The sequence below is a fragment of the Coloeus monedula genome (genome assembly GCF_965178545.1).
Source record: "Coloeus monedula genome assembly, chromosome: 6".
Taxonomy (NCBI): Eukaryota; Metazoa; Chordata; class Aves; order Passeriformes; family Corvidae; genus Coloeus; species Coloeus monedula.
Window position 1 is genome coordinate 601,423 of NC_138786.1, and position 27,813 is coordinate 629,235.

Consider the following 27,813-nt stretch of genomic DNA (forward strand, 5'->3'; position numbering starts at 1 on the left):
CATCCATCATCTCAAAGCAGCTTATCACCCTCCAGCTCTGAGCTGGCTGCTCCCAGCTCTCCTTGGACTGGGCTGGCTCGGAATTGCTCCCAGTAATTCACATAAAGGGAAGCAGAAGGTTCTTTGGCTCTGCCCAAACCCCCAGGAGCAGGGTTGGTTTTCCCTCTCCTGAGTGGCGCCTTTTCCTAAGGAATCCTTTGGCTCTTGCAGAAAAAGGTATTTCTAGTTTCAGTGATGCTGGGATAAAGAAGTTCTTCCTGGGGGATCCCACCAGGAATGGAACCGCCCGCCGCATTTCCTGTCCAGGGGGGAATTCCAGCCCCAGAGGCTTGGGATGATTGTTCCGCCGTTCCTGTCTCCTTTCCCTATTCCAGCTAGAATCCATTATCTCATCCCAAGAACCCGTGGCTCCCACAACCAGCCCTGTGCCCTACTCCCTCACTGCACAAACCCTGTCCTGCTCAGCTCCCTTGGGCATCCCATTCCCATTCTTTGGGCACGTTTGTCCTTCTCTGCTGGAAGCTGTCCACCAAATCCAGCGGGGTTTCCTCCCACACCCCCCCCCAGCCTGGGGGTGTTCTCTGCCAACCCCAAAAGGGTTCAAGGGAAGGAGCGCAGCACCAGCTCTCTCTGGAAACCCTTTCTCAGGAACACGGCTTGGATCCCACCTTGGATACTCGGGGGAGCACCCCCAGAGCGTCGGGCTCCCGAGACACCCGGCGCGTCCCCCCACACCCGGGTCAAGGTGTTGGCACCACGCCGGGACAGGGGCCGAGGCGACAGCAGGGGCGGAGCCCGCGGCCCTGGAGGGTCTTTCCCGCGGACTCAGCGGCTGGGGGCGGGCGGTGCCACCCGCGGAGGGTGGCACAGGGCCAGGTGCGGGTGCCTGCGGGGCCATGGCCAGCTCCGCGTCCCTTTCCGTGCCACGCCCGGGGGCCACCACAGGCCGTGGGCGCGGGCTCGCAGCCCCGCGCGCCGATTGCGTCACACGGCCAGAGACTCCCCTCCCCCCTCCGTTGTCGCCTCTCCGTTACGTCATCGCGGCGCGCCGCGGGCGGTGCCGCGCGCCCGGAGCGGCCATGGCGGTGCCGGTGGCGGAGCCGGCCCGGGCCGGGCCCCGGCTGGGAATAGCGCTGGGGCTGGCGGCGGGCGCCGGCATCGGCCTCGGGCTGCTCTGGGCCATGCGCCGCCGCTCCAAGGAGCCGGCGGGGCCGCCGCGCCACGGTACGAGCGGGATGGGGGGGGGGCGGGAAAGCCGGTTTGGGGTGAGGGGAATGGGGCCGGGATACGCGCGGTGGGGCTGGAGCGGGGAGGAACTTGCGCAGAGTTGACGTTGGAATTGGAATTGGAATAGGGGGAGTGGGGCTGGAGTAGGGACGAATGGGGTTGGAGTAGGAAGAGCAGAGGGAAATGCGATTACAGAAGGAAGAATGGGGTTGGTGATGCCTTTTCCTGGTCTTAAAATCAAGAGTCAGACATGGTTAGAAGGGGAAAAGGGATTTTACCTTGGTATTTATTGTAAGGATCCTTAGGTGCACACGTCCAGGTCATATGCATCGAGATGCACCCCTCCCAGTCTGTCTTTTTTCCCCCCAACATCGGGTATAACATTATAGGTTTTACTAATTAGCAGATCTATCAAAGGTTCCCCAATGAGAGGCTCAAGTGAGCCCCCCTCCCCAAGGAACCTTCCCCTGGATGGTTCTATCTTGGTTTACAGAATGTGTTCTGGAGAGGACCTTGGGCTCTGGGGCACACTGATCCCTGGCTGCGAAGCTTCTAAAATGTTGAGTCTCTCAGCTTGACAAACAAGTCCAAGAATGGAGGCAAAAAGCACTAGGAATACAGAAGTTGTAAAAAGGTATAACAGGGGTATAAAAGAAAAGGCAAAAATCTTCATGGCATCATTGGAATGAGGGGAATGGGGTTGGAATAGGAAGAATGGGGGAAATGGGGCTGGAGTAGGGGAGAATAGGGATTGAATGCGGGGAATGGGATGGAATCGGGGAGTGGGACCAGGACAGGGGGAAGTGAGGTTGGGGTGTTGAGCGTTTAGAAATGCTGATTCCGAGCCCTGAGCTGGCTGGGTTTTGCCTGTGCAAAACTTTGGGAATAGAAAGTGAAACCGTGTTGTTCGCAGTGGTCATGGAGTAGTGGAGTCCTGGAATGGGTCGGGTGGGAAGGGACCTTAAAGCCCATCCAGTGCCACCCCTGCCATGGGCAGGGACACCTTCCACTGTCCCGGGCTGCTCCCAGCCCCAGTGTCCAGCCTGGCCTTGGGCACTGCCAGGGATCCAGGGGCAGCCACAGCTGCTCTGGGCACCCTGTGCCAGGGCCTGGCACCCTCACAGGGAACAATTCCTTCCCGACATCCCATCTAAATCTCCCCTTTTCTAGTTTGGAGCTATTCCCCCTTGTCCTGTCTCTCCAGGCCCTTGTAAAGAGTCCCTTTCCATCTTTCCTTCAGGCACTGGAAGGGGCAGTTGGGTCACCCCACTTCTCCAGGCTGAACAATCCCAATTGTCCCGGCTTTTCCCCACAGCAGAGCTGCTCCATCCCCCTGACCAGCTCGGTGTCCCTGTCAAGCCTCATATCCCCTGCCAGCAGAACTGTGGCCACATTTCCCTCATGGAATCCTGTCCCACTTGGGTCTAACCACTTCATTGTGCTCTGGTGCAGCCCAGGCCGTGCCCGGAGCGCTGCTCCCGGCGGATGCGGGCGACGGAGCCGTGCCCAGCCCCCTGCTGAGGCAGGACGAGCAGCTGGAGCTGCTGGAGCGCCTGGACTTCGTGGTGAGGAACATCGTGGGGCTGAGGAAGGAGGTGGAGGAGCTGCGGAACAGCCTCCAGCAGCTGGCGGTGGAGATCGTGGGGGAAGTCAGGTACTGCCCCTCTCTGCTGGGCTGGCATCGGGCACTCCCTGGCACAGGAAAACAGCCACAGGATCCCAGGATCCGGGAATGCCTGGGCTGGAAGGGACCCACGGGCAGGGACACCTTCCACTAGCCCAGGTTGCTCCAAGCCCTGTCCAGGCTGTCCTGGAACATTCCAGGGATGGGGTAGCCACAGCTTCCGTGGGAAATCCATTGCAGCACCCTCACAGGGAAGGATTCATTCCCCATATCCAGCCTCAATTTCCCCCTTCCCGTCTGAAGCCGCTCTGTCCCTCCTGTTCCTGCTGAGGAGGCTGGATGAACATCACACCTGTGGGTTCTCCAGGGATTGTCCATGGAGCAGGATTTGCTTCACCTGCAGAGCACAGCATTAGCTCTGTTTGAGTGTGTACAAACAGGACTAAACCACCTGGTGAACTCCTTGGATATGGGGGGAGTTGGGTGGAGTCTGCTGGAGAGGAGAAGGGGAATAGCAGATAGTTCACCACCAAATATTTATTCCTCTCCCTTTTTCTTTCCCTCCAGGACCCACCTGGAAGAAACGCAGCGAGTGACTCGCAGGAGGAAGTTCCCCTTCTCCAGGGAGAGAAGTGACTCCACAGGCTCCAGCTCCATCTATTTCACGGCCAGCTCAGGCAATGCCAACACAGATGATGGAGAGAGCGAAGGGGGGTAAGCTGAGCACTGGGACAGACCTTTTAGGGGATTTGGTGCCACATCTGGGCAGTTCAGAACATAAAAGAGGGAATTTTTTTCTCCTGCAGCCTGTTTTAGTTTGCTTTTATTACCCTAAGTGTGTTACTGCCAGGGTCAGACTGAGAGATCTGAAACGATCCTGGCTTTTAGAGAAAGGCAAATACACTTATTTTTAGGGTTTTTAAAGGAATTATTTGGTTAAGGAACCTTGCAGAAGAAAGGGAAGTACAAGTCCAGCCTGGCACTGGAGGGAGAGAGTTTAGAAATCAAATTTCCAGACAATGTCTATATCAATATATTAATAAATATTATGATTTTTCATACACACATATATATATGTGTATTTTAATGTGTATATAGATACACATAAATATAAATATATATAAATAAATCGATAAATATATGTTTTAGAGTGTGTGGAGAACTTGAGAAAGTTAAAAATGTGTTAGCTAAATGTCCTCAATGCACTGAGATGTCTTCAGTGAGGATATTTCTTAGGAATTTCTCTCCCTGTGTCACACTGATCAATTGTGTTAAGGTCTTAGGGTTTAAAATCAGGTGAAAATGGTCAGATCACCAAATCAGGGAATATCCTGAGGTGGAAGGGAGCCAGGAGGATCATCCAAATCCAACTCCTGGCCCTGCACATGACAGAAGAGTTCTGTGTGGTGTAAGAACATCATCAAAAGTGCCAATATAGCTGCTGGTTTATACATGTTAGGTAACACTTCTCCTGCACACGTGGTTGCTGATTTTCTGAGGAAATGCTGCTCTTTTGTGCCTGAATCTGACCACTTTTGTAGCTTTTGGGGGTGTGGAAGTGTGTCCCAAAAAACAGGTGGTGCTGCCATATGCGTTTTCCCAGAGCAGTTGGGATGAAATGTCATTTAAAGAGGGATTTTGTAGCAGTGGGAGCATCTCAGGGGGAATTTGGACAGCCAAACAACCTGGGAGCTGGTGCCAGCTGGCACTTGGCAGCAGGGATTTGTCCTCCCAGGATAAAGGACAGGGATCTGTGGCTGCCCTGAACTCGTGTTTCTCTCTAACAACTGGAGCTGGTGAGGCAGCAGGGAGCTGCCGTGATCTCCTTGGGGTTGTAGAGCTTCATCCAGCTCAAGTGGGTGTTGGAATGTGAGGGGAATTAGGGAGGGAGTGATTCATGGTGGTGTAATAGGTAAGGAAGTTGCAGAGCAGATTTGAGAGCTGTGGAGTTGGTTCTGAAGGCAGGGCTTGGCTATTTGGGTAACTCAGATGCACTGAGTCACCGGGGGGGGACAGTGGCTTGTGAAAAGCTGCTGGAAAAGGGGGTTTTGTCCACACATCCCAGCCCTGGCTGTCCTCAGATCTCAGAAAACTGTAAGCTGCAACAGAGGCTGATAATTCAGAGTTACAGAAAAGGCACCTCCTAAGGGCACAGGGGGTGTATTTTGCTGCAAAAACTCGATAATTTATTGGGAAACCACTGGTGGCTGGTGGAGTCCCTGCATTTTAATTAACATCTGTAATTAGCTGTAATGACCAGTGTGGGAATTGGTGGATTAGCAGCTCTCACCTGATTTAAAACCTGCATCTCAGGTGATGCCTCACTCTGAGAGGTGTCATCATATCAGTCTGGGCAGGAGCAGCTGCCTGTAGTGTGCAGCGTTGTCTGTTAGGGATGTGGATGTGCTTGAGAGGTAACATTTTCGGGGGAGGAAATGCAAGTTTTGGAAAGAACTGCTGAAGCTTTGGAGCAGGTGCTGGGAGGAGGAACGAGCCTGTAGCTGACATGAATTTCAGCTGGGTGTCCCTCGCTGGCAGCTGAATTCTTTCAGTGAGGTTCAGAACAAGGAACCCCCATCTCAGCTTTATTTTGGACCTGAGCAGCTTCTCCAGTTTCAGACACAATTCCCAAAAATCTCGCAAGAGTTCTCGGGGGGTTTGTGCTGTCTAATTTCCCTGTGTGGCCTTGGCTTTTGGGCTTCCTCACCTCCTCTTTCCATGGGCTCTGTTTTCCTTCAGGATCGCTGTACTAAAGCATTCCAGAGCTTTCCATCATTGTAAAGGCAGGAAAACAGGCTGTTAACACCTAAATCCCTTAATCTCCCTGAAAACTTTGGGTTTCTTGTCTTTTTGAACTGGCAGAATCCCTTAGGGGCTGGCTGGCAGAAAACAGGGTTGGTTTTTGATCTGAAGGACTGAAGTCTTGGCAGCTGCCAGTAAAATGTTGGGGGTTAGGATGGGGAAATCAGGGAATTCAAGGAGTTTGTGTTTAATTACTGAAAATGAGGTGGTCTAGAGAACTAATAATGTCATTGATATTGAGAAAAGTAAATAAATGAGGGTTTTAATCCAAGCCAGAGCCGTGCCAGTGTCACCTACCCCTGTGTTGGTGCGTTATCCATTAATTCAGTGTCTTCTCCAGTGTGAGCTGACATCCTGCAGTGTGAGGCTGGTGCTTTATTTCTTACCTTAAAATGTTTCAGGACAAAATGGTGGGGTTTTGAATGTCTGGCTGAGGGCTGGAGGCTGTGGTGAGGGAGCAGAGAGGGGAATTGTTGAGAATTAGGGATGGTTCTCAGGAGGCTTTGATAGCCAAACGTGTCTTGTTATCTGTGCATGGGCAAAGCCCTGTCACTGCCTCCTTTGGATTGGGGCTGTGGTCACATATCTGTGTCCCCAGGCAAAGGCAGGGCCACAGGGCTGTCCCTGGGAGGAGGAATGAGCACAGCTGGAAGTACCCAGTGCCCCCAGAGTGCAGGGAATTGAGTTCCAGCAGAACCGCCGAAGTTCTCTTGGGCAGTTATTGACTTAAATCAACAAAATCCCCACGTTCAAGTGCACATTTTGGGATGACTGGCTGATTTGTGCCTGTTCTGTAGCTGAGAGCTTGCAGGTAAAAGTGAGGGGCACAGAGAGTCATGTTTGAAAAGGAACCAGCTCTGTAAGTAGCCTCCCTCCTGCTGTGGTACCACTGCATAACGCTGGTGGTTTCAGTTTCAAATTCCCAGCTCGGGTGCTGGGGGAGCTCCATTTTCACCATTTTCAGGAGGTTTGATCTGAGCTTTACAGGATCACCGAGGTTGGGAGAGACCTCCAAAGTCATGGAGTCCCACCAGCACCTCCGTAATCCCTCATGTCCTGGTGTGTTTGCCTGCTTCAGCTGCAGGTCATCCCCTGGGTTTTTGCACATGTGGTGAATCCTTGCTGGATTCCTTGCTCGTGGGACATAGTCCTGGTGGCTTCCCAGCTGGCAGTGGGAAGAGGCCATTTGATGTTCAGGGTGATGGAGATCTGAGGTGTTGCCAGTACAGCTGTTGTGCCTGAAATTCCCTGGAAAAGGCTAAACCCCTCAGGCTGCATTTTGCACAGGGCTTGTTGAAGTTCCCTTTTATCACCCATCTATTTAACTGCATTGTCCTGGCTCGGGTTTTAGCTGGTTAATTCTCTTGTACTGAAGTTAGAAGGGCTGAGAGGGAGGAGCTGACAGGGTGTGCAGGGGAGGTGGGGACTGTTAGAATCCCGGGATGGTTTGGGTGGGAAGGGGCCTTAAATCTCATCCAGAGATGAGATTGCCACCCCCTGCCCTGGGCAGGGACACCTTCCACCTTTGCCCAGGTTGCTCAAAACTGACTTGGGACTTAACTTTGTTGTCACCTTCATCCCTCAGCTTTCTGAGGGGGATATGAGAAATGAGACTGTTGGAGACACTTGGGTTGTGCAGTGTCCTCTGGGATAAGCTAAGCTGCTCTTCCTCTCTGAGGAGCAGCTCCTCAAACTGCTCTGGTGATGTTTTTTCCCCCGAAGTTACACCACAGCCAACGCCGAGTCCGACTACGACCGGGAGTCGGAGCGGGAGAGCGAGGACGAAGTGAGCTGTGACACAGTGAGGACTGTGCGCAGGGATTCCCTGGATCTGGTCCCCGAGGATGAAAACCCTCTGGTCCTGGATTCCACGCTGGAGGAGGGCCTGGGGCAGCTCCTGGAGCAGGCTGACCGCCTGCACAGCGGGGATGAGCAGGACAAGAGAGAGGGGTTCCAGCTGCTCCTCAACAACAAGCTGGCGGTAAAGGTGCCTTGTTGTATTTTCCAGCACCAGGGGCAGGTCAGCTTGGACATCAGGAGGAGTTTCTTCACTCAGAGTCCACCCTGTGGCCGGTCCCCACCTTGTCCCCAGCCCAGAGCACTGAGTGCCGCGTCCAGGCCTTCCCTGGACACCTCCAGGGAGGGGACTCCAAACCTCCCTGGGCAGCCCCTTCCAATGGCTGACAGCCCTTTCCATGAGGAAATTCCTCCTTGGTGTCCAACCTGAGCCTGCCCTGGCACAGCTTGAGGCCATTTCCTCCTGTCCTGTCCCTGTTCCCCGGGAGCTGCCCCCTCCTGTCAGGGAGTTGTGGAGAGCCAGAAGATCCCCCCGGAGCCTCCTTTTCTCCAGGCTGAGCCCCCCAGCTCCGTTCCCTCCCCGTGACACGCTCCAGCCCCTCCCTGCCTTTCCTGACCTGGAAGCCCAGAGCTGGGCACAGCACTGGAGGTGCCCCTGCGGTTCCCAGCCCGGGGGGACGGTCCCTGCCGTGCTCCCGTGGCCACACCGAGTTACAAACCCGCCCTCGCTTCCCTCCGCTGCGCTTCCGCTTCGGCTCCCTCGGAACCGGGGCATTCCAAGGCTCAGGCAAATCCCCGCGTGCCTTCAGGTGCGGGTGCCCCGCTCAGCCTTGGTGCCCGGCTGCCCCTGCCCGTGGCAGGGCGGGCTCTGACGGGCCCTGCGGGCTCTCTGTGTTCCTGCAGTACGCGGGGCAGCGCGAGTTCCTGTGGCGCCTGGCGCGGGCGCGCTGCGACGTGTGGGAGCTGACGGAGGACGCGGACGAGAGGAGATCCTGCGCCAGCGAGGGTGAGGAGTTCCCTGGATTCCCTGCCAGGCTGGAGGAGGGCTGGCACTCAGCTGTGCAGCCCCCCCGCCTGCCAGCGGGGCCGGGCAGTTGTTGCTTTTCCCGATAAGCTGGGCGCTTTAAACAAGTTTTTTGTGTTTAAAAATCGTGCTTTGAAAGAGTAAAAATAGACGGAGACCTGCTTAAAGCTGGGGAAGTTGTTTCTCAAAGCTGTCATCCATTTCTCTGTGATACTAAAATGATAAAATAAATATGAAATAAACAAGCTTTGGCTGTAGCACACTGGGTTTTCCGTGTTGGCAGCACCTGCAGATATAAAAAAATATGTATTTTTAAATTTGCTTAGGGGAGTCGCTTTAATTTCATTCCCTCCTTCTTCTTTACCGACTCAAAGGTGCCTATGAGGTTTTGGGTGAGTCAGAATAGAACAAAAATCATCTTTATTATGGTTAAGATGTGCAGCAAAAGATACTAATCTAAATAATTTCTGCCCTGTTTATTATGCACAGAAGTTAGTTAATACTATAGCTAATGCAATTATTCTTTTCTGGAAATCAATGGAGCCATTTAAACATGGAATTTTAAGTTCCATATGTCCTTTTAGCCATCAATAGGTGCTTAGTTGTCAGCTTTTTGAGCCTGCCAGAGGATAAAATTATGTATGGGATGTTTTCAAGCCAAATGCCTTGTCAAATTAACAAATATATGACTTTTATGCCATTATGTTACTTTGGCACCGTCAGAGCAAGAAACTGGGAGAGAAAGCAACTGAATTTCTTACCTCTGGCTACTTTTTTGTTTTCCAGGGAAGGAAGAGCTGGAACTTGCCTTGCAGAAATGGGATCAAAGTGCTGAGTGCCACCAGTGGTAAGTGACTGTTCACTTCTTGCTTTTAAGAAGCGTAGGAAAAGGATTGGAAGGTTTTTGTGAGCTGAGCTGCAGTTAAAAAAATAATAAATCCAAACCCTCCAAAAACTTATTTGCTGTTACTTGCACTGTGCCACACTGGTGGTAGTTTTCCATAAAAAGCCATTTTTAACAGCTTTGCTTACTTGGTGTAAGGAATGACTTGACAGGCAGTAGGTTTGGTTGTGATGACAGGAATAAATTCGGTGTTTCTTATATTAATTTAATGATGAATTTCTCTCTGAAGAGTTGTGGAGGAAAAGCTCCCAAGTGGAGCTGCTTCGAGGCAAGGGGGGATGTGTTTGACTCCATCAGCCAGGCCTGGGAGTGTGGGCTTGGTGCTGTGCCAGATTCCCTATTTTCCTCTTAATTCTGGAGGAAGGAGAACCATCACTCTTATCAGACAGGCATTTAGAGTCTCCTGGAAGTGTGAATTTTTAAGTGTCCTTTTTAAAAATTATCCCAGAAGAGAGTTTGTGGAGTGGCACAGATATTTGTGGAGATAAGGGAATGTGCTTTTCTGTTCCCCTGGGGAATTCCTCCGTGAGTGGTGTTTGTCAGCAGTTGTTCTGAAGGACTGGCAACGCTTAAATTAGAGTAAAAGGGATTTTTTTTTCTTTTTTAATGACAATTATTGGGAGAACAGGTTGCTGAGTGTCTTTACCAACCAAGATCTGTGCTCTTGCAATGAGCAAGTTTGTTTGAAGGGTTGTTTTGAGCTACTGGCACCTGAATAGATGCCTTTATCATCTTAGGCTGTGTTTCAGCTGTTGGTGATGAATTACTGCTTTCCATTGAAGCTTTGATAGGAAGGAGGAATTTGGGGCCAGGAGAATCTCCAGCAGGTTGTGGTGTTGAGCTCTGCCTGCTGGTTTAACATCTTCCAATGGATGGGGTTTAGTTGCCAGGGCGAATCTTAAACTTTGTATTTTACAAAGCCAGGTTCTGCTCCAGTGTCCAAATATTGACAGTTTGGCCTTGTAATTCCAAGTTTGGGACAGTTCTTGGCTCCTCAGACCCCTTTCCCAAACAGGGATAAGGCTCCTTCCTGCACAGCTACATCCTGCTTCTGGTTCTGCAGGGCAGCTGGAGAAAGGAGGCAGCAGAGCAACAGCATGTGGGAGGTGTGGGATTTCCTGGGAATGAAGATGTAACTCCCTTTATCAGCACACAGATTATTGTTTTCTGCCGCGAATAGAGCAGGAAATTATTCCCTTGCCAGCTCTGAGGTGGTCACAACCTGGCTTAATTGCAGTCTTTCTTTATGCTAATTGAATTTACCCTGGGGAGAAAAAACAGGGGAGGCTTTAAAGGTTTTTTGGGGTGGATTTGATGCCTCAGCTCTTGGGAGAAGTGACCAGAGAATGCTGTTCACATTTATTTAAATTACAGTTTTATTCTGTCATATTTCTCTCTAGTGACTAACTGCCTTGCTGAAGACCCTGATCCTTTATTATCTCCTGTCACAGGGGAATAATTTATTATCTCTCACCACCCATGTTGTCTTTCCAGTATTCTTCTCCCTCTTCCTTGTAGTTTTTCAGGCATAAGTGGAGGAATTTAGTGCAGGACACAAGCTGTGGGAGTGGCATGGCTTTGTGCTGGTGTCATGGTCCTTTGCATTCTTCTTTCTACACACAGCAGTCAACATCATCTTTCTCCTTCCCACTGCATCCTAAATGGCCACTTCAATAGAAATATTCCAAATATTATTATTACCCAGTTATTTTGCTGCCTCTCCATGCAGGCTGTGTGAAGCCTGATGGTGCAGCTCTCCTGGGCTGCATTTTTTCTGTGTGAGTTTTCACACAGAAATCAAATTTCCTGTTGATTTTCTGTTTTATCAGTTGCCTCTTAAAACAGTTGGTGCATTCCTTCAGATGAAGTTGTGCTGGTTTTTTGTGCTTATTCGTTGTCTTCTGGTGCTTATTCATTGTCCTTTGTTCTTGTTATGCCCTGCTGCTGCCCAAATCATTCCTGGTTTTTTGAGGTGCTGAGGAAGACAGGAGTACTTAGCCTACAGTTACAGCAAGGAAAGCTTTCTCCCCCCAGTGCCTCGTTGTTGTTCAGTCATCACTGACATTTTAAAGCAACAAAGAAAGAAGATAACTCTGGGGAAGGGAAGGATTTCTGCTGGGAGATCAGTTCTGGCTGCAGCTCCTTTGGGGGCTGCATGGTTGGGAGGATTTGGCAGCAGGAGGAAAAGTGGTTTCTCAGGAATGACAGGGAGGGCAGTAAATGTCTGGGGCTGTGTGTGGCCTGGCTTTGGGATCTGCCCAGACACAAAGGAGAGGCCTTTCCTGGCTCTGGTGTGGGATGTGGGACAGAGCCCTCCCTGTCGCTGCTGTTGGAAGCCGGCCGGTCCCGAGGGAGCCGTCTCCGGGCGGAGCAGAGCGGGGATTTGGTCAGGGCTGCACAGACAAGCCCGCCTTGTGCAGAGGGACTGACCTCTGCCCCTGTGAGAGCTGCACTGAGGAACAGGAGCATGGGAGCTGTGTTGGCCATTGAATGTGCCTGTTGGGTGCCTTAGGAGTAGGCTTGTGTATGGGAAGGGAGGGATTGACAGGGAATGATCTCAGAGCCTCTCTGCTCCTGACTTGCAGTTACCTGGTTCTTCCCTGGGATTTAGACACCAGAGTCATTCTCTGCTTTGATTGTCAAAGATCTCTGAGCAGGTAGAATTTATGTCCCTTTCAACTGATTTCTCCATGAGCTGATTTCAGCTCTCAAGTAGGACAGAGCAAGCTCCTATGTCTGGCCTTGCTTTTAGGGATGGATGGAGGGATGGATGGATGGAGTATCAGTGGTTGCACAAACCTCTCAGAAATGAATTGAGAAAGAACTGTGGCCTTTTCTAATTCCCAACACATTGCCCGTGGGTGTTTGCAGCTTTAGGGATCAGGAAAGCAGAGAGCGAGCTGTGGATTTGCCTTGGCTTCCATTCCTCTTGCTAAAAGTAATATTGGAAGTGCAACCAGAGGGATTTCAGGGAAATCTGAGGAAAATGGTGCAGGTGCTGTGTCAGGAGCTGTAGTTTGAGTTGGGCACCTTGCCCTGGAAATGAAGCGCTGCCAGCTGAAAGCCGTCGTTGTGGGAGGAATAATAAACTCCAGCCCCCTTGGAGTTTTCCTGTGTGTTGTGGAGAAGTGGGAGTGGGTTGGATGAGTCTCCAAAATGTGCCCTTTCTTCTGGAGAGCCTGGCAGTTCGGTGGAACGTCTCGGTCACCAGCCCTTGGCAGTTCCGTGGGTACATCTGGCTGTCCGTGGGCAGATCCTGGATTTTTGAAAAGGCACAGCATTCCCAATACACCTGGGAGATGGATTCATTGAACACCTGGCAGTGCTTCAGGATTTAACTCTTGGTGCATCACTGCCCAGATCTGGCCAATCTTGAGCTGCATTCTGGATTTATGAGCCGAGTGTTTTCCATTCCGCAGGCGGATTAGATGGAATTTGCTGTCAGTGTGATATGGGGCAGCTCTAGGAACAGGTGTTAGGAGATAGTTCAGAATGTAGAGGAGGGAAAATAGCATGGAATTAGAGCTGTCTGAGTGCATGCCCCTGACTGTCTACCCTGGAAGGTGAATTCAGGCATGTGAACATCCAGAATACAGGAGCTCTCCCATATGGATGTTGGTGGGCTGTAGGGAAGGGGCAACATCAGCCTTCCCCACTTTTTCCTTCCATCTTGTCTCCCCTTGGAAAAGCCAAAGCTTTTTTTCCCAACCTCTTCATGATCAGCTGGTCATTAAACCTGGGCTGGGTTTCTGGGAATTCTGCTTTGTCTCCCAAGGTACCAATTCCCAATTAAATTCTTACTTTAATTTTTGGTTGTTGCAGTCTAAATCCCTGCCTGCTAATTCCCTGTCCCCTTACTCAGGCGCAGGGACTCGCCTACATCTACCCAATGCACCTTCAGGAAGGTGAAAAACTGGGAATGCTCATAAAATATTGGGAAAACTGTCTTTGAAGTGGTTGAAAGAGAGAAGAGCTGTGTTTGGGCTGGCAGAGCACCCTGACTGTGGAGGGGAGGTCCTGCAGGCTCTGTATTCCATGGCAGAGTTCTGCTTCCAGGGAAGTCAGCGTGCAGAACCCAAACAGTCCTTCCCAGTCCTGAGCCTGGGGATTGAAGCTGGAAGAGGAGGCTCTCTCTGCCGGGGGTTCCTGCTTCCACAGAGTTTATTTCCTAAAAGATGGGGAAGTGCTGAGCTGAGATTCCTGTGGGAAGTGGTGTGTCAGCAGCTTAGTGAGGAGTCCGGCTGATGAATCAAGGGAAATCCTAAGGAGAGCTTTGGATGGGTCTGAGCAGTGCTGCACGGGGCACACACCGCTTACAGGGGATGAAAATCCACCATAATCATGGGTTTGAATCTCTCCTGCTCCTGCTGCTCAGCCCTCCTGCACCTCCACAGTGCCTCTCATCCCGAGGCATTCCATAGAATGAGCTGGAGTAAATGGCTCCACCCTGCCAAGCTGAGCAAGCAGGGAAAAGAACAGCAGAAGGCAGAGCCTAAAATGCCAGAAATGCAGAGTTGTGGGTATGAAAATCCCCAAGAGTCCCATGGCCCTGAATGTGGGATCAGCAGAGCTGGGTTGGGAAGGATCATCTTTCCTGGAAATACAGGAAAAAACAGATCAGGCATCTCTTCCCATATATACATATATTTAGGTTATTTCATGGCACCAAAATGGGACTGAAATTTAATTTACTGCTGCTTTTATGGCTTTTTCATCAGCATTTCACCAGGCTGTTAAAAAGCCCCTGGAATTTTTATTTTACATGAGACAACTGCGTGATTTATTGCCTCAGAATATTTTATCTCTTGATCTTAGAGAATAACCTTTTTATTGGCTTGTATTTCTCAACCCCTGTCGTGCTGTGGATAGGGATGTGTAGTCCAGGCTGAGGTTTGTTGGGAAACAAACCTGAGAAGATCCTGAAAACACTTGTTCCATCATCTGCACTCAGCAGAGTGGGGCAGTGGAGCCATGAGCTTTTCCAGCTGGCAGGAAAAGGCTTTTGTCCCATAACACACTGATCTGGTGATCCTTGCCATTACCATGACAAATAAGAATTTTAGAGCTGAGCCAGAGCTTCTCCACAAGAAAATTAACAAATCAAAGGAAGAGATTTAAGGCAAATTGGTAAATTATTCAGGAAATGCAGCATTGGAAATGGAGCAGTGAGGGGATCTGTGGGATTTTGTGACTCTGAGGAAGGTGTAATTGGAGATTTAAAGGTCTCCTGACAGCTTCCTGCATATCTGCTGTGGTTAATCATCCCCAGGGATGCTTTGGGATATTGATGTCGGTATCTGGCAGCGCTGGGGTGTGGGTGTAGGAAAAGAGATTTTATTTGCATCTTTCTGCTTTTCTGCTTTGATTTTTTTTGCAAGAAGGAGCCATGTTATTCATTTGTCTGTCTGTGCCACCTGATTTTTTTTGAGCCAAACTCGGAGAAGGGATGGAAGCGTCCTCTATTCCCAGCGGGATGAGAGAGGCCAAGCTTCCATTTGCATGTTCTGTCCCACTTGAGAGCTCTCTGAGTGGTTGTTTCTTGGGAAGTGATGCAGGGAGGGAGGTTTTGAGCCACTGGGCTGCAGGGAGGTGAGATGGGAGGGTGCAAATCCACGGGGAATTCAAATTAACCTCCTTGAATTCCACGTCTCGTGCAAGAACTGATTTTGCTGGGGCCTTGCTTCTCAGGCTCACAAGTCACGGTCTCTTGCTGGACAAAAGGAAATGGCTTTGCACTTTCAGCACTGACCTTGTGTTCTCTGTTTCCCAGCTGCAGGATGTAGGTAGGTGTTCCCAGTATTTCCCTGGCAGCAGAGCTGGGCTGCTGCACGAGGAGCTCGCAGTGCCCCGTAGTTCCTTAGGGCTGCTCCTGGTCTGCCTCTCGCTGCAGTAGCTTCAGTGGGTGCTGCTCTGTGTTCTGTCACAGTTTTCTCTGCTCAGAGAGGCAGTTCTGGGTGTGGAAGTGTGCTGCTCCTGGTTTGTGGCCATCAGTGCAGCGAGTTGGTGCCTCACACCCAGCCCCTCCCGCTGCCTCGTGCTTCCAGCTCATTCCTTCCGGGTGCTGCATTTTGCTGCTTGTGTCTCTTCCCTGGGAGGGATGTGCTGTGTTCCTTGTTTTCCCCACTAAGGTGTGAAGCTTTACCGCACTTCACAGAATCCTGGGATGGTTGGGGTTGGAAGAGGCCTTAAAGCTCATCCCGTTCCACCCCTGCCATGGGCAGGGGCACCTTGCACTGTCCCAGGCTGCTCCAAGCTCCCTTCAGCCTGGCTTCGAGCACTTGTAGGTCTTCCTTCTGCAGCCATGGACAGCAGGTAAATGTGGATTCAATGTGGATTTAATCCCAGCTGGCTCATGCAGGTGTCTCCCTGTGCAGGTTCGCCATCCTGTGTGGGCAGCTGTCGGAACATGAGAGCATTCCCAAGCGCATCCAGGCCGGATATGTTTTCAAGGTGAGTGGCCAGGAGGTGCTGGGCTTTGTGTGGGTATCAAACAACACTTACTTCTGCAGCAGGAAATTGGGAAAATTGCCTCCAGTTCTTCTTAGGGAAGCAGTAGATCTCAGAGATGCTGTGAGTGGGTGGTTTGGGGTGAGGAAGCTGATTCCAGCCGTGCCTTTTGGGAGTGCCCAGGCTGGCTCTGCTGTTTTACACGCTGTAACTGCAGGAAAAAAAAGAAATCTTGCAAATGAATTTAGGTAAAGCATGACACTGAGAGCTTGAAACGTGGAATTATGACAGGGTGATAAGATACAGCTCCAGCTTGTCTCCTCTAAGTGCCTGTGAGCAACCCACAACCTCCTGGGAGCAGTTGCTGCTCAAAGAGAATTTCATTTGCCTGAGATCCCTGATTTTTATTCCTGTTATTACTCCTGTTATTACGATGCCTTGTGGGTGTTCCAGGGGAAAAGGACGCACGTGGAACAGGCCACAGGTAATTGTTTCCCCATCAGCCTTTGACATGAGCAGTGAGGTGGTTATGGCACAGCTCTGGAGTGGGAATAAAATGCAGGGCAGCTTCTTGTGTGTGCAGTAACTCCTGTCGCTGAGGCTGGAGGAGTGCTGCTGTTCCTTGCTCACTGAATCCACTCTAAGGAAATTTGGGATCTCTAGCTGTAATTTTACAGATTGTGACACTGAAGTTGTGGATTTTGTCCTTTCCTCTTTCCCCACCTGCTCTCGTGGGTATTTTATTTGCTTCTGACAAAGGTGTGACGAGTGCTGGTGGTGCTTTCCCACAGGAACACATCGATAAAGCCATTGCCCTGAAGCCACAGGACCCACAGCTCTACTATCTCCTGGGCAGGTGGTGTTACCAGGTAATAGAGCTCATCATCACCTCCTGGGCAGGCCTCTAAGGCATTCACAGCTCCAGCCTTGGGTTTTTAGTACTGCTGGTGGCATGGGAGGTGAAATGGCAAAGGGTGGCTTAGGAAAAGCCCGAGCTGCAAACTCCTGTCCTGTTCCCAGTGCTTTGCTCTGTAAAAACAACCTTCTTTCCGTCTCTGGGCATGCAGGGATGTGGTCAAGGCCATCTGAGGAGCTTCTGCTCGTGGTACTGGTGTGGGATGTGCTGCGTGTGTCCCCTCTGCCCCTGCCACACGGAGCTGGGAGCAGTGTGCCAGCTGCTTTAGGGAAAAGCTTGGAGTCAGATGCCGTCAATCAGATTTAGAGCCTAAAAAAGGGAATGAGAGTCTGCAGTTGCTGTTCCATTTGTGCCATTGGAAAACACTTTGTTGGGAATGGAGCCACGGTGCAGAGGTTGTAGCTGGGATAATTGACAGTGGCAATTGCAGAGCAGCCCTGAGCTGAACTGCTGGGAGCTCCTGGCTCTTTTCCTGTGTGGAGAAGGAGCCTTCCTTCATGCTGAGCCTGGAGCTGCTGAGGCCATGGAATAAAACCATGGATGGAGAGGTGTGGTAGTGCTTTGTCAGGATTACACAGGGTTAAACAAGGTGTTGTCAGAGGGATGTGGAGGAGTCCCCATCCCTGGAGGTGTCCAAGGAATGCCCAGACATGGCACTGAGTGCTCTGGGCTGGGTCACAAGGTGGGGACTGGGCACAGCTTGGCCTCCATGGGCTGGGAGGGCTTTCCCAGCCTAAATGATGCTGTGATTATCCAGTTGGGAAGGCTTCAGCTTGCCTCTCCTGAGGAATCTTAGGGTGGGGGAGCAGGTTCTTGTGGAAGGTTTAGGCTGGGACAAGGGAGGACCCAGCTGGGGACCGGTGTGGCTGCAGCGTGGCAGGTTGGGATTTGGGACCATCCAAATCCCAGATGTGTGGAACTGCAGAAGCTGCCTCGGGACAATGGGGTTGAATTCTGTGGCTGGATTTGGATGCTCCATCAGAATATTCCGACCCTGCCGAGGGGTTTGGCTGCCTCCCGGGGGCTGGGCAGGCCACTGTTCCCTGCTGCTGTCGGGCGGGTGGGCCAGGTTGCCCTTTCCCCTCTGCAGGTTGCCCACCTGGGCTGGCTGGAGAAGAGGACGGTGTCGGCGCTGTTCGAGGCCCCGCCGACGGCCACGGTGCAGGACGCGCTGCAGAACTTCCTGCGGGTGAGGGAGCCCGGGAATCCGCCGGGAAGGGGCATCGCTGACCCGCACAGCTGCCAGCGTGGGATGGGCTGCTTGGAGCCCTCCCTGCTGCTTCCCCGTGGCCTGGGGCCTGGGCAAGGAACGCTGCAGAGAGAGAAAGTCATGAAGTGTCCCATTGCAGCAATGGGATGCTGAAGGTGTCAGAGCCCAAAGTGTTGGGGATGGGTTTGGGGGCTGGTTTTCCTTTCCGAGGCTGCACAGCAATTCCCTGCTCAGTACTGGATATGTCTGGGCTGTGCCTTAGGCTCTGGGAACGCTCGTGGAGGTACATCCTGTCATTTTAATTCCTCTCTGAGGATTTTACTTCAGCCTGGCTGACTTTGCCATTTCCAGCTTTTCCAGACAACTGCTTGAAGGTTGCAGGGCCACAGTGCTTTATGTATTTATGCTTTATGCTCCCTCCTGCCATCTTTTTTTTTTTTTTTTTTTACTTGAAGAGCTGCAGGAAGCCTGATGTAAGAGTTAACTGTGTCCTTGCATATCCTAATGTCTGCTCTTCCCTGTCACACCCTCCCTCTGTTCCTGTAGGTCGAGGAGCTGAGCCCTGGATTTTCCAAAGCAGGAAGAGTTTACATTGCCAAGGTAACCACTCACTCCTTGTTTGTTCAGAGGGTAAGAAACACTTGTATTAAAAATCACCTTTGGCTGTGAAGTGCTGACCAGGTGGAAAATACTCCATGCAAGAGCAAGATTTTATAGGATGATATTTCCATTTATTTTTTAAATCTTTTTAGGCCAAATCACCTTGTGCAGAGGCTTTTGAATTCAGGTTTTTAACAGATGAAATTCTGTAGGAAGCAGGAATGGTGACTGGGCAGCCATGGGCTGGGATTTAATCCTTCCCCGCCACGACTTCTGTGGTGATACAGCCAGAGAATCATGGGGAGATGTAAAGGATAAAGTATTTCTCTTTCCCTGTGCAGGTGGGGAGTCTTGAGCCCTCTTGCTGAGGGGTTTTAGCACCCACTTCCTTTTCCTGGGTGTATTTCATGGTCTCCAAATACCTCCAAGACTCTCTGGGCACCCAAAATCTTCCTGTTTCCTGCTGCTGGTCACGTGGAGAATATTTCAGACCTATTCCAGGACCCTGAGACTCCTGTAAATATTATTTATTACATTTTTAACAGCCTGGGGAACAATGTGCTCCCAGGAGAGAGGTTTTCTGGGGACGGTTGTGTGAGGAAGAGGGGAAATAGCAACTGGAAATCAAAAGAGAGCTTTGAAAAGGGTGAAAGCCACGAGGACACCTTGAAACGTCCAAGCAAAACCCAATCTCCTTGCCCGAAATGAAAGGGAGTCAAATATATTTGATATTCCGAGATCTGGTGGTGCCTCTGAGGCCCTGTGAATGAGGGATGCTGCAGGGAATGCCGGTGCCAAGGGCTGAGAGGCAGAAACAGCTCATTTAGCAGCTGCCCAGGTACATTTGCTGCCTGATTTTTCCCCTTGCACCCTTCTCCCGTTCCCTTTTCCCTTCCCAGTGCTACAGGGACCTCGGGAACACCTCGGCGGCGCTGCTGTGGATGAACCTCGCCTCGGAGCTGCCAGCGAGCACCAAAGAGGTAACACTCAGCAGGGACCCTGGCATGGGCACAGGGCACACAGGGACTCTGCCCCTCTGCTCCGGTGAGATCCCAGCATCCAGCTCGGGGGAGGACATGGAGCAAATCCAGAGGAGGGACAGGTTCGCTGGAGGGAGGCAGCACCTCTGCCATGAGGGAAGGCTGAGAGAATTTGGATTGTTGCAGTGACAGGAAAGATGGAGAGAGACAATTTAAAAGAGTCTGGAATGACAGGAAAAGGGGGAATGGCTTCAAACTGAAAGAGATTGTGCTTGGATCAGGTATGAGGAGGAAATTCCTCCCTGGGATGGTGGGCAGGCCCTGGCACAGGGTGCCCAGAGCAGCTGTGGCTGCCCCTGGAAGTGTCCAAGGCCAGGCTGGACAAGCCTTGGAGCAACCTGGGATAGTGGAAGGTGTCCCTGCCCAGGAACTGGATGGGCTTTAAGGTCCTTCCAACCCAAACCGTTCCAGGATTCCATGATATGCTTAAAAACTGATTTGGGGTTGGAGAAAAAGAAGGGAAATGATGCTTCTTATTTGTTTCAGTTGAGATGCACATTGATCTTTTCCCCTTTTGCATTTCCAGGATGCAGAAAGCGAGAAGGACCTTGAGGAGATGCGCTCGGTCTGGGAGGAATAATTTTGGAAAAACTCATCCCCCTGGATACTGCAGAGACAGTAAAATCCCAAATGGATTTCATGATCCTGACACTTCTGAGTGCACTTCATGGATAAGCCACAGGAGTTTGCAGGAAAACATCTTGCAATTGATGGGATAAAATTGTGCTTTATTTTCCTTTGTAGAGCACTGCATGTGTTTGATTTTAGGATCCCTAAAACTGTTGCATTCCTAAAAACGGGGGGATATGTGGGGGTTTATAGGTAGAGTTTGTGATATAAAAATATTTGTGGTTATATATATATATATATATGGCAGATATTTGTGAGTTAGCTAGTTAGTGATATAAATATGTATAATACATATTTTTATATATGTGTGTATAAATATATATGTATATTTATTTATAATATATATATATATATGCACATATATATTTTATATCACACACTCTGCCTGTGTGAAATCCTTGCTGGTGAGCTCCCACTTTATTCCTGAGGAAAACTTGAGCCAAATTTTTTTCCAGTTTATTTGTATTCTCTTTTCCTTATTAATTAATTGAATCAGTTGGAATAACTGATAAATGCCTTTTGTAGATGTCTAGGAGGGATCAATTTCCAAGCAGGACCAAGGAGCTTTCCTGCACAATGCAGAGTGGATTTTAAGAGGTTCATTAGTCAAAGAAGTGAGGAACAGGATTTTAAACTTCAGGATTTCTTCCCAGTGATGCTTCTGTCTTCACTCACACAAGGCTGAAAACTTCTATCCCTCCAAACTGTGCTGCTGTGGTTTAGCTGAGTAGGTACTGATCAGGGACCAGGATAGAGGAGCAGGAATAGCTTGTGGCAAAGCTGATGCTTCCATGTGCTGATCTTCTGCCACTGACCAGATTTATTCTTTTTGAATTAATTGTCTCCTGAACTAATGAGGCAACGCCAAGGAGGTGAAGCTGACCACTGACATTCCTCTTGCAGCTCCTGGGGACCAAACAGGAACAGGGAATTGTGCTGGACGCTGACACAGCTGGGGAAGGAAAACCTGTGTTGTGGAATTCCCCAAGGATTTATCAAAGCTTTGTTGATATCCCTTAAAATTCCAATGGCAGCTACTGAACACTAATTCCTGAACGTCTGTTTTATGCTTGGGTGGTTGTGAGGGGTAGAGGGAGGAGTGTGAGAGTAAAACATTCCTTAAATCACCTTTTTGGTCCCTTGCACTTGCATTTGTTACTTCCTGAAAATAGCACTGAAGGGGAAAAGTGCAGCAGACTCCAGTGGAAAAACTTCCTGGATTGCAGGTTTGGATGCTGCAGCGTTGGGTGACGGGATCAGGGCTGGCACTGGCCCTGGCACAGACGTGGGGGAGGTTTGGGAGCAATGGGAGGAAAATGAGGGATGGTGCTGGATGGAGCGATGGGCCTGTGCTCGTGCCAGTGCAGGTGTGGCCTTTGGCACCTTGTCAGGAATGTGGCAGCAGCCCCAGGAGCAGGCTGGAGGGGAGAACTGGGGCTGTGTTTGAGACTGACCAGCTCAGCTCAGTGTTTACCTGTGGGGGGAGTTTGGCCCCCCATGCTGAGTTGAAGCTGGATCAGGGTGACAGATGCTGCATTTTGGGCACCCTGAGAGTTTCTCTCCCCCCTGGAGATTTCCTGCAGGGATGGGGCAGGGCAGGGAGCAGAATTAACCCTGCACCTCCCGTGGGCACTGCTGGCCTTTGTCTCTCTGCTGTGCCATCAGCCTGTGGGAATTTGCTGCTGCCGCTGCCACCCCACCTGGGGGCTGCGTGCTCCTGGCAGCCCTTCCCAGCCCCACACCCGAGCTCCAGCGCTGCCTCCAGGCTGTGTTGGGAGAGTTTGCTGGGAATGTGCCTCATCCCTGGGAGTATCCTTTCCTTCCAGAGTGGCTGGATGGAGCTTCTGGGCTTGTCAGCTTCAGAGTTTGCTTGCAAAAGTCACTGCAGGGAAGAATGACAAGGAGGTTTGTCAGAGTGCTGCTGTCAGACCCCACCTGCCAGTCTGTGCTTTGGCTTGGAGGTTGTTGTGTATTGGCCCTGCAGGGAATCAATGTCCCCTTCCCACCTCAGCCCAGCAGATCCCAAGGGCTCTTCCTGGAGTACTTACTCTTTGCTTCCCTTTGGGATAACTTAATCTGCACCCTTCCAGGAGCAATTCCTTGGCTTCTCCTGGAGAAAACCCCAGGGCAGAGGCAGTGTGCAAAGGAGCCCAGAGCTGTGCTTGGAGCAGAGAGTGCTGAGAGCTGCGTGTGCCTCTGCTGCCCCAGGCTGGCAATATCCCCATGGCACAGACTGGGCAAATGGCATTAGAGGGAGCACAATCCCTTCCTGGAAGAGGTTTTCTCCTGTGCAGATCAGGCACAGGGCAGGAAGGGAACTTTGGAGATCAGCTGCTTTCCCCCAGAAAGCATCACTCACACCAGCATGGATGACATGACCTGTGCCCACTGCTCACCATGCACCTGGCCAGAATCAAGAGCAAAGGTTGGTTTGGGTGTGAGCACTTGAAATAACTTTGAAAGAGAAGCAATCACCTTTTGCTGCTTCTTTCTTTCTTTCTTTCAGATGCTGGGATTGCCTCTGGGCACATGGGCTGAGCTCTCCCTGCAGGGAACTGTCAGGCCTTAACAGCTGTGAGGTTGTGTTCTTCTCAGTGGGGAACTGGAAATAATTATTAATTAATTAATTAATTGCAGAAATGTTTGCTGAACCTTTCCCCTTTCCTGGTAGATCTTCTCTCTCTGCCTCTGAATTTACAGCTGTTCCCTGGTGTCATTGGCCCTGCCTGAATTCCTTGCAGCTCCTCACTGGGAAAACCTGGGATAACTTTGAGGGGACAGAGAAGACATTTTTAGCTGAAAACCTGGGGTGACTGAGAGGGGACACAAGAATTGTTTGTGTAGGAAAATGGGAGGGGATGTCGAGGGGAGTGAGGTGGCATTTTTGAGGGAAAAGCTGAGGTGATGTTCAGGGGAGAGAACATTTTTGGGGCAGAAAAGAGTTAATATTGTACAGGAAGGAAAAATTGGGTAAAATTTGATGTAATCTGTAGGGGACAATGAATATTTTGGCATAAAAATGAGTAGTAGACAAATAAGGAAAATTTTGGAGGCAAAACTTGACAAAATCTCAAGAGTACAGAATGAACACTTGGAGGGAAAAATGAGGTGATGAGTACTGAGCATGGGGGAAAATTTGGGGGCTAAATTTGAGCTAATCTCTAGGGGAGAGCATGAACACACTGAGGTAACATGAGGGAATCAGTTGTGGGCAGGTAGGGAAACTTGTGTAAAAATAACATTAAATAACTTGTAGAAAGAACATTTTGAGGTAAAAATGAGGTAATCAGTAGTAGAGAGATGGAAGACTTTGGGGGTAAATCTTGATAGAAGCTACATGGTAGAAAGTAAATAAATATTGAGGGAAGAATGAGGGAATCAGTAGTGGACAGGTAGGGGAATTTTGGGGGGTAAAACTTGAAATAATCTAAAGGTTGAGAATGAATGTTTTGAGGTAAAATGAGGTAATAAGTTGTGGACAGTTAAGGAAAATTTGGGGGGTTAAACTTGAGGTAATCTCTAGGGAGAGTGTGACCACTGACATGAACTGAGGCAGTCACTGGGGTGAGGCAAGGAAATTTCAGGTGTAAAACTTGGGAAGATCTGTAGGGCAAAGAATGAACATATTGAGGAAGCAATGAGGTGATCAGTAGCCAACATTAGGTAGAATTTGGGGGGTAAACCCTGAGGTAATTATGTAGGAACAATAAGTGTTTTTTGAGGAAAAATCTGACCTAATTTGTAGGGGGCAGAATGAACATTTTGGGGATAAGACAGACATAACCTGTGTGGTTTTGGTTTTAAAATCTAGTCAGTGTACAGGGGACAAAATAGACATTTTGGTAATAAAATCTGAGCTTATCTGTAGAAGAAAGAACTCATGTTTTGAGGTAAAAAGGAAGCGATCAGAATTGGACAGGTAGGGAAAACTGAGGGGGTAAAATGGGAGGACATCTCTAGGAGAGAGCAGGAGCATCCTGAGGTAAACTGAGGGAATTGCTCTGGACAGGTGGGTAAATCTGGGGGGGGTAAAACTTGAGGGAATCTCCATGGTAGAAAATGAGTATTTGGAGGTAAAAATGAAGTACTCAGTGGTGGAGAGGTAGAGAAAATTTTGGGGATAGACTCTGAGGTGATCTGTAGCAGAGAGAATGCACTTGATGGGGTAAACTGAGGTAATCACTTATGGACAGGTAGGGAAGTTCGGAGGGGTAAAAACTGAAAGCATCTGTAGGGCAAAGAATGAAAAGATTGAGGTGGGAATGAGGAAAGAGGTAGTGGACAGGTGGGGAAAGTTTTGGGGGCAAATCTTGTGGTAATCTCCAGAGCAGAGAAAGAATGCTTCCCTGTAAAAAATGAGGAACTCAGAAGGAGACAGATGGGGACATTTTGGGGGTAAAATCTCAGGTCATCTCAAGGTGAGGGAAGGACTATTTGGAGGTCAACTCAGGACTCACTGTGTCCTCCTTCCTTGACAGCAGCTGGCAGGGAAGGGAGAAGAGGCCTCAGGCTGGAGAGGGGCAGGAGAAAGGCACTGTGGGCAAAGGCACCTCCCTGGCATCCCCAGGGTACCTGTGGGGAACACAGTGGACACTTGGGGAGCAAAGGGAGGTGATGGCATTGTCCCTTTGGGGGATGCTGGCATTTAGATCATTCCATCCATTTGCCTGCTGACATTTCCCAGCCCAGGGGCTTTGGCTGCCAGGGCAGCACAAAGATTGTTCCCTGGGTGGTGGGCAGATTTGGGGGTTGGCTTTGCTAGTTCAGATGAATTCTACCCAAAGCCCTGAATTCCCTGCTGAATTGCCACTGGAACAGCCTCCCAGTGCCTCCTGGAGCATGGATATTCCCATGCAGAGCTGCCTATTTAACACCAGCTGTGTCAGGAACCAGCAGAGCTTCCAGAGAAGCTCAGCAGGGTCAGGGCAAGGACAGCTTCATGTTCCATAGAATTTGCTGTTTGTAACCCTCATCCCCCAGCCCCCCCAATGTCCCTGGGGGCACCTGACAGAGTTCCCTGGAATTCAGCTGCCTGCACCCCCCGAGCTGGGGCTCCAGGTGATGTTTTAAAGCAGGAACAGGCGCTGGCTGGACACGCTCCCAGCCCCTGCTGAGGCAGCCCCTGTGCCCACGGGAGGACTTCTCTCCCTGCAGGAGTTGATTTCATTCCAGAGCCTCAGGAGTGGCCTCTGCAAGTTCTTTTCCCTCAGGAAAGGGATGCACATCCCTGCCTTCAGGGCACCTGCAGTGGGAGCCACCTGGGAAAGCTTTCCATCAGTTGTGCAGTTCCAGCTGGCTCCCCAAAAACTCCCAACTCAATCCCAAGAGATTTCTCTGACTCTGACCTTGCATTTGAAGGCATCTCTGAGGGCATTGCTTGGCATTTCATTGCTGTGGGGGAAGCTTGCCTTGGCCTTAACACTGCTGAGGGATGATGGCCTCAGGCTGGAAGGGAAGGCATTTTGGGTGGCTGGGACATAGCTGGCAGGAGTGTGGGAGGTCAGCACTGGGAATTGCTGTCTGAGCCCCTCTGCAAACAGCCCATTCTGACATTCCCCAGTGCCAGCTGTTCCTTGGGGCATTTCTGGGGTGTCAGTGGGGTCTGTCGGGGCTGAAGCATCTCTGGGTGCCTGTTCAGAGCAGCCCCTGGCCGAGGGGCCGCGGGCAGCCCTTTATCCATGTCCATCCTAGCGCTGCCCGGGCAGCCCAGTGCCCGTTCCGGGGATGTGTGTTTGGCACACTGCGTGCCACGGGCAGGACACTGCAGGCACAGCTCCTCTCTGCAAATCCAAAGCACAAGAGCTGCTGCTTCCCTTCCTGGGCCTCCCGGCCTTCTCCCTGCCCCCATTCCCTGCCAGCTGGGACACACAGAGGGAGCACCAAGGAACACTCCTGGCAGTGAGCAGGAGTCACTGAGAGCTCTGTGCATCTGGGCCACAAAAGCTGCCCAGCCTCAGCAGCCACTGGGATTTTGGGCTGTGAACACTCACCTGAGGGAAAGGCCCCTCTGCAGGCAGGAGCAGCCCTGACACTCTCCAGAAGAACTTTGGCCATGGACCAAGTGAACCCTCAGGACTTGCCTTGCTCATTTCTCCCTGGAAAGGGCCATGGAATGAGCACCTTTACAGCTGTTGGGTAAATCCTGGAAAGGGCAGGAAATCAGGGTTATGGGAAGAGTTCAGTGCTGTCACACAACTAACTGATCACCTGTGTTGTTCCATGATCAGGGGCTAGGGTGTAAAGCAGTATTAGCATAAAAGAAGGAGCTGTATTTGCATAGGAATTACCTGGCTGGCACTTGGCATTCCTATCCTAGGCAGGACATTGCCAGGAGCTGAGATTGGCTTGGTTGGAGCAGTGTACTGAGAATGCCCAGGTGTGGGTTCAATCCCCAGATGAGGCATTCACATAAGGGTTCGACTTGGTGGTCCTTGTGTATCCCTTCCCACTCCGGATCTCCTGTGCTCTAGAAATAAAGAATAAACAGTTTCCACTGGACTTTGAAACCCAGAGGTTTTTGCATTGGAGCGTGCAAACCCCAGAGAAAGCGGGGGGGAGGAAGGAGAGCATCAGGTCTCACCCGGCAGGTATCGGATGAGCGGCCCAAGCAGCAGCGAGCCCCGGCGAGGCCCCGGTCCCGCAGCGGGCGCAGTCAGAGCAGGAGCGGCAGCAGCGGCCTCGGCGCCAGCGCCCGGCCCGGAGCGGCTCGTCCCGCTGCAGGCGCGCTGGTTGGGCGGGGGCGCGGCGGGCGGGAGGCCCCGGGGGAGCGGCCCGGGGCAGGGGGAGCGGCGGCCTCGGCAGTGCCGGGGCTGGGGGAGCTCCGCGTCCCCGCGGGGGCTGCGGGCGGGGCCGGGCCGGGAGCGCCGCCGCTCCGGTTCCGCCAGGGGGCGCCCCACAGGGCGGGCGGCGCTGAGGGAGCGGCGGCCTCGGGGGGGGCCGGGGCGGGCACGGGCGGTCCCCGCGGCCCGGCCGCTTCCAGGCGCGATCCAGCGCCTGCTGCGGGGAAGCGCCGCCCTCCCGGCGGGCCCGGCACCGGCACGGCCCCGGCTCCCCGCGGCCGCAGCGGGAGCGTAGCCGGAGCTCCGGCGGGAGCCCAGCCCCGCGCTGGCCGCAGCCGGAGCGGCAGCGCCGGGCTCGGCCCCAGCGCCAATCCCGGAGCGGCTCTTCCCAGCCACGGCGATGCCGATCCCTAATGCCATCCCCCATCCCACCTCAGTTCTCCGAGCCCGGCAGCCGCACCCCGCCCGCCGAGGGACAAGCGGCTCGGCCCGGGACCCCCAGCAAACACCGACAGGACCCAGCCCCGAATCCCAGGGCCCGGGTCCCGTTCCCACCTCAGCGCCTCGGGCTCGGCGCAGCGCCGGGAGCAGCCCCCGGTGCCGGGCTCCGCACAGCGCTCCGAACGACGGTCCCGCCGCAGCCCGGGAGGAGCAGGATGAGCATCCACCGCACAAAGCGGAGCGGGCGCGGATCCGCCGGCATTTACGGGCGCGGGCGGGGCGGGGCGGGCCCGGCACAGGTGTGAAGGGCGGGGTCCGCACAGGTGCGCGGGGCCCCAGAGCGGCTGCGCGGGGCGGGGCCGAGGGGATTTA

The 27,813-nt window shown here is 51.8% G+C and overlaps 1 protein-coding gene across 5 annotated transcripts; it reads left to right on the top strand.

Moving 5' to 3' along the window:
* Positions 1 to 1,079: 1,079 nt before the first annotated feature.
* Positions 1,080 to 21,348, top strand: RMDN3 (regulator of microtubule dynamics 3; the record flags this gene model as incomplete). 5 transcript variants are annotated; one of them, XR_014226464.1, is made up of 12 exons in its annotated part: positions 1,080 to 1,224; positions 2,680 to 2,881; positions 3,419 to 3,565; positions 7,376 to 7,640; positions 8,354 to 8,456; positions 9,261 to 9,321; positions 15,753 to 15,828; positions 16,617 to 16,694; positions 17,832 to 17,930; positions 18,498 to 18,551; positions 18,893 to 19,531; positions 20,118 to 20,184. XR_014226464.1 is itself a non-coding variant. In XM_082282936.1 (12 exons), 12 exons carry the CDS (start codon positions 1,080 to 1,082, stop codon positions 20,169 to 20,171), a joined length of 1,365 nt encoding a protein of 454 aa, XP_082139062.1. In that variant the 3' UTR covers positions 20,172 to 21,348. The 5 variants fall into 5 exon arrangements, 4 of the variants coding, with proteins under 4 accessions (XP_082139062.1, XP_082139063.1, XP_082139064.1 ...); XM_082282936.1 differs by having other exon boundaries at positions 19,451 to 19,531; positions 20,118 to 21,348; XM_082282937.1 differs by having other exon boundaries at positions 7,376 to 7,634; positions 19,451 to 19,531; positions 20,118 to 21,348.
* Positions 21,349 to 27,813: the final 6,465 nt, after the last annotated feature.